Here is a 12,344-nt window from a genome sequence, read left to right as displayed (position 1 = left end):
ATGCTGTTTGGTTCTTAAGGTGAGGATTGCATTACAAGATAAGGGTGTGTACAATGTATTGTTTCCTAAATCTAAATAAAATGATATAAAGGGAAAAACAGAGATGGTATTTTGGGTTAGAAAGCAGAGGAATGACAGGAGCAGTGTATGGGGTGTCTTCCCAACAAGCAGGATGTAAAGTCAAAATGAAGTGTGTCTGTTGTTTGAGGGGCTCAGAGAGCACCCTGTCTTCTTAACAGTAGCAATGAATTAGTAAAAGGTCCTGCATAATGCAAAAGCTGCAAAACAAAGAACTTACAGGCAAATGCTAATGTACAACTAAATAAGAATAAAATAAATAGCACTTCAACAAAAATCATCGCTGTAACAAACATCTGTTAGGTATTGCAAATATTTTACACTTTCCAATTTAAACCCGAATTTTTGAATATTATATTCAAACTAACTTATTCTAAGGTTTTGCTTTATTCTAAGTTATTCAACATCTTCACATAGAATCATGTTTTACCCAACCACAAAGAAATATGGAAAAACTATGATGAGCAACAACTGGACCAAACCTCAATGTAGTATTCTTAATTAAATTTGACTGGCATATCAGAGAGTGTGAACTGTAACAAATTTTGCAAGAGCCATCATTGTTGCCCGTTCCAAACATTCTGTCAAAACAGAGTAAACGCCTCAGTACTATGGATTATATATGACCTGAACTGGCAGTGTTTCGTAGCTCTCTATCATGTTCAAAATATTTTAAACATAAAGTGTTGACCTAAAATTGCTCGAATTTGAAAATTTTAGTCCCCTACCTCCAGGAAGATTCTGAACGGAGTGCACAATAGCTTCTGGAATTCCCATTTCTGGAATGCCTATATCTGACGGGTGGAAGAGTATTTCTGGAACTGAAAATCTTTCATTTGTCAAGCGAAGAATCTGTTCCCCAGTTTTATATTTTCCACTGTACACCATCTCTTCTAGTGGCTACATGAAATGCAAGCACACACTGGTAAATCCACAGGTTAGAACAATTTTACACAATACATATTCACTTAAAAAAACACTTCTTAAGATTAGTCATTGTTATGAAATAAAACAGAAAATCCCCTTAAACTCCCACAATTGTAGTTAGCTCCACAAACAACAACTTTCGCACCTGCCCTGGTATCCATAACTAACACGTTCAATGTTCATGACCTCACCCTTGATGAAACAGATGACTTCACAAATGACATAATTGATCTTACTAGAGACAATATAAATTGCCTTACGGTTAACATGATGAATGATACAAATATGGATAAAGAATATTCTTATGAATGTGTTGAAATTTAAAGATGTGGTCTGAAGTCCTCTTATTTACTGTTATATATTGCGAGGTTAGTGTGTGACTTGTGTTATAAACATATTGTACTGTGGAACAGATTTGTAGACTATATATTGCTTACTGGAGACAATACAGAAGAAATGATGGACTACCACACGTCTTTCATAAAAATGATCATAATCATGTGTTTATCATTAGAAGATAGCTGGGAGTCCATTAAATTTCTAGACTTTGAAATTTGTGTAACAAGATTAGACCACTTTGTGTCCTACACATTCCGGCCATGCTAAGTACCACGCATTGGGCCATTAGACTAATGCATTTCAGTGTGGTGGTCCTTATCCCCACACTGAAAGGCAAGTCGCATTATAGAACCTCCTCAGCTGTCAAGGAACAGCAGTGCTGTTAAGGCACCATTACTGATGGTCACGGCGTATGCTTCTGAGCGCTCCCGGCAGGATTGGGGGCTGGGTCAGCTGCTCACAGTTCTAGCCGCAGCTACATTGTAACACATTCACCCAGCACGGCGCACTGCAGAACTTCCGATATAACTAGAAACGTCTTTAAAGGCGGGTCGTCCTGACGCTCGCAGCATGACCTGGCACCAACAGCAGTTCATGAGAAAGATTTGGCTTCTTGCACCGCGGTGGGAAACTTAATAATGACCCTAAACATGCAGCTGAGTAAAGTGGCCACCAGAGTGGTTCCTCAGTTGCAGCCTGTCCACGATAGAAAGAATAGAAATAACAAGCAACCCAGGATAACAACGTTCTTCTAGCTCTAAAGCACACTGTTTCGGTCTTTGGTTTGACCGAAGGAGGGTTCTACAGCCCCGTCCTCACCCTATTCAGTGGGGAGGAGAGTAATTTAGCCGAAAGAAACTGTGCGTGAAAATCACAAGCACAAGCTTCCGAGCAGTTCACGAAACAACGACATTTTTAGGTTTCGCCTGCCGAAGGCTGCGCTCTGCGCAGCTTTTCGGCGCAGGCGAAATCTAATGTTTACTATATGGGCTACAGGAACATCCCCCGGCTCCCATTGGCTAGCTCCATAAATGGAGGCTAGCCATTGGGAGCCGGATCTATCCGTCAAGGCCGGAACAGATTCAGGGGCGGTCCCGAGATTTTTTCGCTCTCCGCCTCTGCGATGTCGTCATTGCGGCGGTGGGCGGAGTTTCGTGGTTTTTTTTATGGGTTTGTTTTTGTCATACGGCCGCCGGAGGAAGCCCAGGTGAGTGCTTGTTTTCTTTTTTGCCACGTCTGAGATTTCGCCCCTCGCTAACCGCCCCACCCCATTGCCCTCAGTTCGTGGCTCCTTCTCTAGGGGGTCTTTTAAAAATATTTGTTTTAATTTATTCGGTACGTGAGAACGCTTATCTCTTTCCTGTGACACTGAGCCACATGGAGGAGCGTTACCGATGATCACTTCACTCGGCACACCTAAACTACATTTGCCCCCCCTCCCGCTGTCCGTGTGCCCGCCCGCCCCCCTCCCGCTGTCCGTGTGTGTCCGTGCGAGTGAAATCATCCCAACACCCTCGCACCATTCCTTTTTTTCTTTTTTGCCACGTCTCAGATTTCGCCCCTCGCTAACCACCCCACCCCATTGCCCTCAGTTCGTGGCTCCTTCTCTAGGGGGTCTTTTAAAAATATTTGTTTTAATTTATTCGGTACGTGAGAACGCTTATCTCTTTCCTGTGACACTGAGCCACATGGAGGAGCGTTACCGATGATCACTTCACTCGGCACACCTAAACTACATTTTGAGCATACGCAACCATTTTTTCACATGCAATGTAATGTGGACCCGTACCGGTCATTCATTTACATTTGGTTTACATTGGTTTAATTACCCTTGCAATCAGAACCATCCGCACATATCGGGTGTGAGAAACCGTAACATTTATCAAATCATTTGTTGGGTACACAATGGAATCTATACCCATTGCTTTCACCAGATGTCTAGTCTGTTTTGTGACCTTCTCACAGCCCCTTCACTACAGTGATTTGATGCATTTAGTTCCGAAGCGTGCAACTATTTTTTGGTGGTATTGTGTGGTTTGGTGAAAGCTGATTGTGCTTGGAGAGGTTTTTCTTCAGTAAGAGGTGTGCAATACTGACAATATTATAAAGACAGGAGAACAGGGTCTTAGACGACTTTAACGAGCCAGATTGATATAGGGACTGGGCGCCCGTGGATTCTAAAACATTTTTCCAACTGTAACAGCTGTAATGTTATATACATTCTCACGTGCCCGTGCAACAAAAGATATGTGGGGATGACAACCCGTAAAGTACGCACCCGCATGCTTGAACATAAAAGTTCGTTCAAATGCAAGAAAACTGTGTCCAAGCTGACCAAACATTTTTTGGAGTTCAATCACAAAGAGGACGAGTTTAGTTGGGTTGTCCTAGAGAAACCATTCATACCCAACCATGTCACGAACCCTACACGTTTTCTTTATTTAAAGGAACAAAAATGGATTTATTTATTACGTTTAGAGAGCCAGGGACTCAATGATGATATCCCGTGGACCACTCTGTAAGGACGTGGCAGTATAGTCCATATAACACTAGGCTTAGTGTGCACCAGTTAAGAGGTTTGCAGGGATCTGTTAGCCAATAGATTTTGCATGGAGAAACTCTCTGTTTACACCCTGGGAGAGGTCATCCTTAGCAATATTTCGTTTAAATAGCCCCTATTGACAGTTCCACTATGCGGGCGATATCTGCATTCACATTGAGAGGCGCAGTGTCTCTTCAATAGAATTTGTAAGTGTTGTACACAGTGGGTAGGTAGGCCCGTTTTGCTATGGGACTTGATTCCGGGGTGCATGTCGTACTTAGAAGTCTGGAGAAAGTCCTTGTTGCCCAGAATGCTGATTGTATTCGCCGAGAGCTTCGGAAGGCGGGCGAACTACAGAAGTGACGTGATTGATGTCATTCTGTAGTTTTGCAGTATCGCGCGACTCTACCAATCACCATTGCGCATGCGCGCAGCTATTGACACTATCACCGGGGATGCGCGGTTGGAAAACAGGCAATGGCGATGCCGTTTCCCAACGAAAGCGGTGAGTAACCGCAATTTGATAAGTTAGGAGGGGACACCCCTGCACACACACCCCCGATTGGGCGGAGCCCGGCGCCAGTTCTTAAAGACCGGTCCCTCTGCCGTTCGTTGCCTCCCCCTGTCTCAGCGTTCTGCTTGGGGCAACGACGGAGAGGTAAGGTTTATCCTTGTGGTGACTGCGTCCTTTGCTAAGAGGCTTACCGGGCAGTTTTTCTTTGATACTAGACTGTGTCTGACCAACTTATAGCGGATTAAGGGTTGCATGGACTTATGATTACTTTGAGTGTCCAGAACTCTTTGACCATTATACAGGTTATTCATTAAGAGTGGAGAGGAGTGTTATTGGGTAGAGCTAGTTTTTCTTGGGTGAGTTGATGGAGAAAGGAGATTTAGGAATAGAGGCGTAATACATTTGTAGGGAGGGATAATATGTGAAGCAGAGTAATACACTTCTGTAATGTTCTCCACTCCTGACGCCTCAGTTTTCCTTTTTTAGAGCGTGGCCTCCCCTTTACCCCTGAGTCAGAGTCCAGGTGAGGTGAGGTCTACTCCCCGGCAGAATAGGGTGAGTGGTATTTTTTGACCTTTGTGAAACAATGGAGGGTGTAAGATTTAAATATGGGATGTTTTTGATATATGGGGTGTTTGTGTTGTCCTTTTAGATCACTGTATGGAACCTTCTGCACGGCGGAGTTTTGAACCCTAACGCTGTATCCTTTTGTTTGGTTACTACACGGGATCGGTAATACTTAAAGATATATTATTAGTTTGTCACTACGCAGTAGCAACGTTGTGAACAGGGCCCTGACGAAAACCATGTTGGTCTGATATGCAGTGATTTGTTCTCATACTGCATCCTTGCACTGTTCATGTTGTTTTTATTTAGGAAGAGGATTGAGTCTTAATAAAACTTATTTTCTGTCCTCTATTCTATTTTAAATTCACCACTTTTTTAGTTTTGCACTGCACTTAGACCCATCTTCGGTCTATCATAGGTCACTGAGTACTTGTGGGCATTGGCTCCGCTATACTACAGGGGACATTTGTGTCTCAATGATCTAGAGACACCAGACCCCTGAGGATGACCAAATGATAGAATCTGATCATACAAATGTTTGATGGGAATCCTCTAAACCAAGCGGGTTTCTTTGTCACAATCACTCACACCTCTTCTTTTCAATTGCATCTGTTTTCCACCCTTACTATTGTTCTCCAGCAAGCTGGCGCTGCGGTTTAAAGTGTACGAAAGGTACCTTCGTCTAGACCCCTAGGTTTTCTTGTGTTCCGTGCAATACTGACACCCAGGCATTAGGAAGAAGTGAGGATTAATCTATTAAAATATGTTGGAACGGAGGTCTAGGTTATGTTCCCAAAAGAGAAGGCCGTATCAATTTTTGTGGCATTTTTTTGAAGCCTCATTGTCTATTTGTTCATGTGAGTTTTGCTTTATTTAGGATCAGAAGGTGTCTTGGGGTACTTTGTTGCCTTCTGCCTGGCACAGCATGTTGTATAGTATCACCAAAAGGCACTGTGGATGCCAGTAAGTCCGAAAGGCAACACCAATTGACTTTGCCAATGCTAGGGAGTGCAGAGTGACTAGGGAGTGCAGAGTGACTAGGGAGTGCAGAGTGACTAGGGAGTGCAGAGTGACTAGGGAGTGCAGAGTGACTAGGGAGTGCAGAGTGACTAGGGAGTGCAGAGTGCAAGGGAGTGCAGAGTGCAAGGGAGTGCAGAGTGCAAGGGAGTGCTAGTGTGTGGGCTGTGAGCTGTGTGGGCTGTGTGGGCTGTGAGAGCTGTGTGGGCTGTGAGAGCTGTGTGGGCTGTGAGAGCTGTGTGGGCTGTGAGAGCTGTGTGGGCTGTGAGAGCTGTGTGGGCTGTGTGGGCTGTGTGGGCTGTGAGAGCTGTGTGGGCTGTGAGAGCTGTGTGGGCTGTGTGGGCTGAGAGAGCTGTTGGCATTGTAAATAACAATGCCATTTATTTATAAGTAAAAAAAAAAAAAAGAAATGTCATGAGCAATGCCAATAGCTGTAACTTTTCCAAAGGCGAAACCATTGCATTGTAAATGCTTGTTTATACTAGGAGGCTCGAAAAGGTCTTCTTTTAAGGGATACCTGCACTACAGATCACATCTTACGAGTGGCGTAGGGAACCTTTTTTTAGGTCCTAAGGAAACGCCATGGATTCCGCCTGACCTTTGGGCGCAAAACAAGTCAACCTGACCATACCCACTGATTTAGGCTATTTGGGTACATTGGTCTCTTGCAATATCCCTAGTTCAATTATTGTTTTTAAATCCTGCCAAGGGTATCGCCACATTAAAGATCAATTTGGTATCCCTTTTGTATGTGAATGCATGGCTGTGAGAGTGTGTGTGTGTGTGTTTGTGTGTCTGTGTCCCATTCGCCCCTCCCTCCTAAAATTACCTGCCGCCACTGTGTGACCGTGTGAACAATGATATGCCAATGATTGTTTTCACACACGAAATTGCCCTCTCCTTTTCCTTCCACACTGAGAAGGCGGGCAGTGGCACTTGACTTCTGATCCAATAATAATGCTGGCTCCTGAGCTTCTCACATGCTATACAGAGCACTTTAGCGCATGATGCACGCATTCTTTCAAATAATGCTTCACACTCTGGCACAGGAGACAGCCCTTCAAATAATGCTGGATTCCAATTCAAATGATGCGCTGGGTTCCAGGTTTTTTTTGTGTGCATATTTTATATAGCGCGAACTCGACCCGAAGGTATTGGAGCGCTTTACATGAGCACCGTATTTACATCACACATTCAGCAGTCCTGCCAAGGATCACGCATCAGGTGTGACTAACGCATTTCAGTGCGGTGCTCCGCATCACCACATTGAAATGCATTGTCACGCATTTGATGCCACTCTCTCTGCTGTCACACAAGTGCTAAACTAGTAGATTACTGGCCACTACAGGCTGCTAGCTTGTGTGCGTGCTTGGGCTGTGTGTCTGACCTGCGCCGGGGCTGCTCCCGCAGACGTCATTTGCGGGCGCGAGCTGCCAGAAGCACAGAGCACAGCAATGAGGCTGCTACAATGTATTCTATTTTGAAAGCCGTAGCGCCACAGTCACAGCCTGACCTTAGTACGACCTGGCCAAAGGCAGTACGTACTCTACGTTCTGCTGTCACCTCTGGCGCAAGGTGGGGTGGCTGCGCAGGCAGATGAGTGTAACTGCGACAAATGGCAGGGCTGCTTGCACCGCCGCGGTCATATTTTAAAATGAACATGATTGTCCTTCACAATGACAAATGGGAGCCAACTCATGGATCACGGTGGCTGCTGGAGCCCGGAGCAGCAGTCACAGCACGGATGACTGTGTGCAGCTGCTGCCCTGTGGTGAATGATCTGGTCTACAATCAAGCCCGAGCACCCTGTAATAATCTGTGACAGCGGCGGCGGGCAAATTAAAGTTTCTTTATCAAGTACGCACTGGTGCCCACCGGAAGCGGAGAGAGTATGAGGCTGGCATCCTCTTGTCCAAGTGGCGCTTAATTAGCAGTGCACTGTGTGCTGACCTCAAACCTGCCTGAGAGGGTCGTTAGCGCTCATGACTGGCAGGATGTTTTTCAACTATATTATCCTGCCAGCGCTGCCCCCAGGAATACATCACTGGTGCTAAGGCGGACCCGCCCGCGAAAATAACATGCTCGGGGTCCTGTATCAAAAACTGCTGCTGATTAGATCAAGACAATCTTGAGGAGAGCTGCTGTGGCTTTCTGTTCCCTCCGAGTCAGCTTTAAAGTCCAGCTGAATCACCGAGACACGTCGTACCTCAACAGTGTGAAAAAAAAAGTTCGCTGGCAAAGCATTCAGCCTCCAGACTCACTCTCAGGCAGTGGTGGAATGGACAGCAGCAGTCAGGTGAGTCAAGCACTCTGACTAGGGTCACGTTCCCAAGAGAAGTTTATTTGTTTTATCAAGTCTGCTAATGACTGGACATAATACTAAAAAGAACTGGAAACAAAATCAGATGTATGCATTTGGAACTTTCCATTTCTGTATATGGTTACTCTAAGTCATGGATCAACACTAGAACACGTTTAAAATGCTTTCTATTTGCATTACTTCTTTGTAGTATGTTCAGTTAAAGGTTGAAAATATTTACCAGCTTTAGGTGATTTTGCTTACTTTTTTACATGCCGGAATAACATATCTGCCCTGTGTTCATTTGATTTCCGCAGCTTGTGCTTACCTTTATTAGGCCGCAATAAAGTGCAATGGCATGGGGATGTGAAAGGTTTTATGACCATTTCTTTACTTTCATATCTTCTATGCAGACATATCCTTTCGTATCAGTATCTTAATTATCTATTTCAAGGGTTTTGAAGTAGTTTCAAGGTAGTTTAGGGTGTCTCGTTGATAAAAAGTGTCTAATATTTATTATTTATATCTTTCTATTGCTTCGTTTTACTCGAGAGAACATGTCCCCCCAAGTGTCACACATTTGGCACTTCACTGACAACACTAAAAGCCCTTCCATTTCTGGTGTTTTTAGCAGTTTTAAGATCTTCTTAGAGTTTCTTGTTAGTCAGTTGGGTGAAATTTCTTATATTTATATGGTTCGCTGGTCTTTAGTGCTTTACTTTGCTTGCGCAAAAGAGTCACTCATAGTAGTTGAATGTCACTCATAATTCCATTGAAATTATGAAAATGTCAGACATAAGCAATCAGAAACCTTGGCAGCTATGGAAATTCAGGCACGGGGAGATTAAGTGATTTGCCCAGAATCACAGGATGATGACGCGACCTTGAGGCTCGAACCCTAGTTTCCAGCACCAGCGTCGGGCGTTTGCGGTCACTCGCAGAATGTACAAAAAACAATGCCTCGGCACATAAATCCAAACTTCAGAAGCGCGTCGTCATCACAAAACTCGAATGTACATTCAATACTGAATACAGAATACTGTAGTGTTGATAGCAATATAACCAAGCTCACACTGCCCTCTGCTGGCCAGCTTTGAAAAGAGATTTGCTGATAAATCCAGCCACAAGCTCATAGGCAAATCGGATATAAACAATTAAACTGCTTTCTCTGCATTAGTCAACAGCTTAACACTTGGTTATTTACGCAAACCAACTAAATAGCAGTCTGAGACTTAATATCCATTGATAACTGTCGCCTATGCACAGAGTTTATGCTCAAAGTACCTTTACCTAATTCCACTCTTTCTCCCTTTAGCAAGGCTGATAACGAAGTAATTATTGGTTTACGATCCTGGTGTGGAGGTACATCAATGTCTGCCCCCTGCACAGACTTTAACTCGCCACCAGTTATGTAAAGATCCAATATATATATATATATATATATATATTACCTACTGGCGGTCGCCAGTAGGTATATATAGTTAGGATTTTTTCTCTATGGGATTTTTGAAAATTCTATGTCTAATAACTTTGGCGTTTGTGGACGGAATTGGCTGAAATTTTCAGGAAAATGGCACATTTTTGTTTCTGAGCAGCCCTTGAAAATTTGGGGGGGGGGTTCGTCAAGGGGGGGCCGAGAAAAAAGGGGGGTCCCAAAACGTGTTTTTAACATTGAGTTTTCCATAGGGCGGTTGGCCTCACTTTTAGCCCGAACGGCTGAATGGATTTGCACGAAACTTGGCAAAATTGTAGGGACTGGTAGCCCGATGTGCCTTTTGTAGGTCTCAATATATGTGCTCCAGTGGATTTTGAGAAATTAACGTTTAAAAAAAGATATATATCTGTAACAGCGGACCGGGCAGCGTCCCAGGACGCGTACTTTTCGCGCAACGGAGCTTTGTGAAGCGGAGCTGATTGGTTCTCCGGCGTCTGTCAACATTCCAAACAGTCCGTAGCGGCCGCCATCTTGTCTCTCGGTAGGATCGAGAGACAAGAGGAGGCCAAAACAAAGGGGGAAATAACCATAAGGGGGCATAGTAGATCCTCGCTGACCCCCTAGGTTTGATGTGGAGGTTTTAAAAGGGCCCGCGGGGCAAAAAAAAAAAATAATAATAATAATCGAACGGCTGAATGGATTTGCACGAAACTTGGCAAAATATTAGGGACTGGTAGCCCGATGTGCCTTTGCTAGGTCTCAATATATGTGCTCCAGTGGATTTTGAGAAATTAACGTTCAAAAAAAGATATATATCTGTAACAGCGCTCCGCTTCGCGTACTTTTCGCGTTACGGAGCTTTGCGAAGCTGATTGGTTCTCCGGCGTCTGTCAACATTCCAAACAGTCCGTAGCGGCCCCATCTTGTCTCTCGGTAGGATTGAGAGACAAGAGGAGGCCAAAGCGAAGGGGGAAATGACCATAAGGGGGCATAGTAGATCCTTCCTGACCTTTTAGGTTTGATGTACCATTTTGCCAAGTTTGGTGTAATTCCGTTTAGCCATTCAGGCTGTAGACGTATGTAAATGTCCTATGGAAAATTGCATGGGGAAAACACATTTGAAAGTGTTGAAATTTAGAACCAATTAAAATGTTACTTTGGTTTTGTATTTGTGTGTGATGAAAGTTAATTGGTTATGTATATATCTCAAATGAGAGGAAACCACAGCCATTTTGTGATACTACTGTCTGAGGTACATTTGTGAGGAATTTTTGGTGGTGAATTTCTGGTGTTTGATTTACACAGTACTAACACTTCTCCTACTTTTAAAAAGGTGAGTTGTTAATTTGTAAGGGGAACTATGTTGTACACTTGAAGATAATTTGAAAAATGTTTTCTGTTATTTATTTGCAGTCCTTCTGTTATACTAAATACTTGATAAAGTTAGTTTTATATTATGTATTACTAAAAACGATAAATGAAAGTGATTATTTTTTTTCTGCAATTTACAGCAAGCAATTTCAAAATAAAATGGCTCACAATGAAGAGACCGTGGCAATTTCTTTTGAATTGTCCACTACATTGATTGAAATTGAGAGCACCAATAATGAAATATTGTCACAGTGATGTCATTTGAGATGTCATCAGTGATGTCACTGACCATGTCATGAATGATGTAATATGTGACATCATCAGCAGTGGATTGCGGGTGCGCGATATATAGTTAGTGCAACTAACTATATATGGAATTTCAATGGTTTTGTGTGAGTAAAATAAGGTTTTTTAAATGCTAATTCCTAACTATATATGGTCTATAACCTATGGTTTTTTCAGTGAATATATATATATATATATATATATATATATCCAAGTTTATTCTGTCCATTCAGTTACCTCCAGTACACAGCTTTCCAATCCACTTCTGCTTCAATCCTCCAGAGAATACATTTTCCTCCACGTTCTAAGTTCTACCAACTCTACAATCACCCAGAGAGTGTCTGTGATGTTGTGCCATCTGTTTATGGATGGCAAGAGCAGGATTTGGTCCACGTACCCATGACGGTGTTCGTTAGGGCCTCGTTAAACAGCAGTAGGGTGTGCCAAGCATGGAGTCTGCCCCAGAATAGGAGCTGAAAATGAAGCCGGTTCAGGAGGTGCACACAGAGCCAGCGCAGACCTTCTGGCGGTAGCCTGACTGGAGGCATCCGCAGGTCCAATGAGCCAGAAGGTGCACCGGAGTGAGCCAATAGGGAGCCAAAGGCATAGAGCATGTCATCCTTAAATGCCTCAATTTGTTTTGCCATGACTAATGGAACTGAGAATTTTTGGGCGCATTAAAATCAGCTCAGAATTGGCTCCTCAACAGAGGACTGGAAGCATACCACAGAGCACCTGGACATACAGCTTGGAGTTGCGTTCCTGAATTGCCGTCGGTTGCATCAGGGCACACTCCTCGCACAGCCTGGAACCTTGAGTCATGCCCCGACCCCAGGCACCATAGGCACACCTTGTGGAAATCTGTCAAACATTTTGTTTTCGACAGTCCTGAATAGGCTTAAGCCCTGTAGTTTTGGGAGGAGACATTCTCTTCCATACTGGCAAGAAACGTATTGAAAGGAAGATAAAA

General features: G+C 43.7%; 1 protein-coding gene across 1 annotated transcript in view; it reads right to left on the bottom strand.

The window, feature by feature from the left end:
- The window catches only part of ACTR6 (actin related protein 6), a 294,492-nt gene that overhangs the window by 94,758 nt on the left and 187,390 nt on the right, over nucleotides 1–12,344 (bottom strand). Inside the window, exon 9 of the mRNA XM_078641225.1 lies at nucleotides 807–978. Coding sequence (XP_078497351.1) covers nucleotides 807–978 — 172 coding nt within the window. The remainder of the gene's footprint in view (nucleotides 1–806; nucleotides 979–12,344) is intronic.

Source organism: Lissotriton helveticus, chromosome 5_1, assembly GCF_964261635.1.
Source record: "Lissotriton helveticus chromosome 5_1, aLisHel1.1, whole genome shotgun sequence".
In the NCBI taxonomy this organism is placed as follows: Eukaryota; Metazoa; Chordata; class Amphibia; order Caudata; family Salamandridae; genus Lissotriton; species Lissotriton helveticus.
Note: the sequence above shows the minus strand (reverse complement) of the source record. Positions and strands in the feature narration are given on the sequence as shown.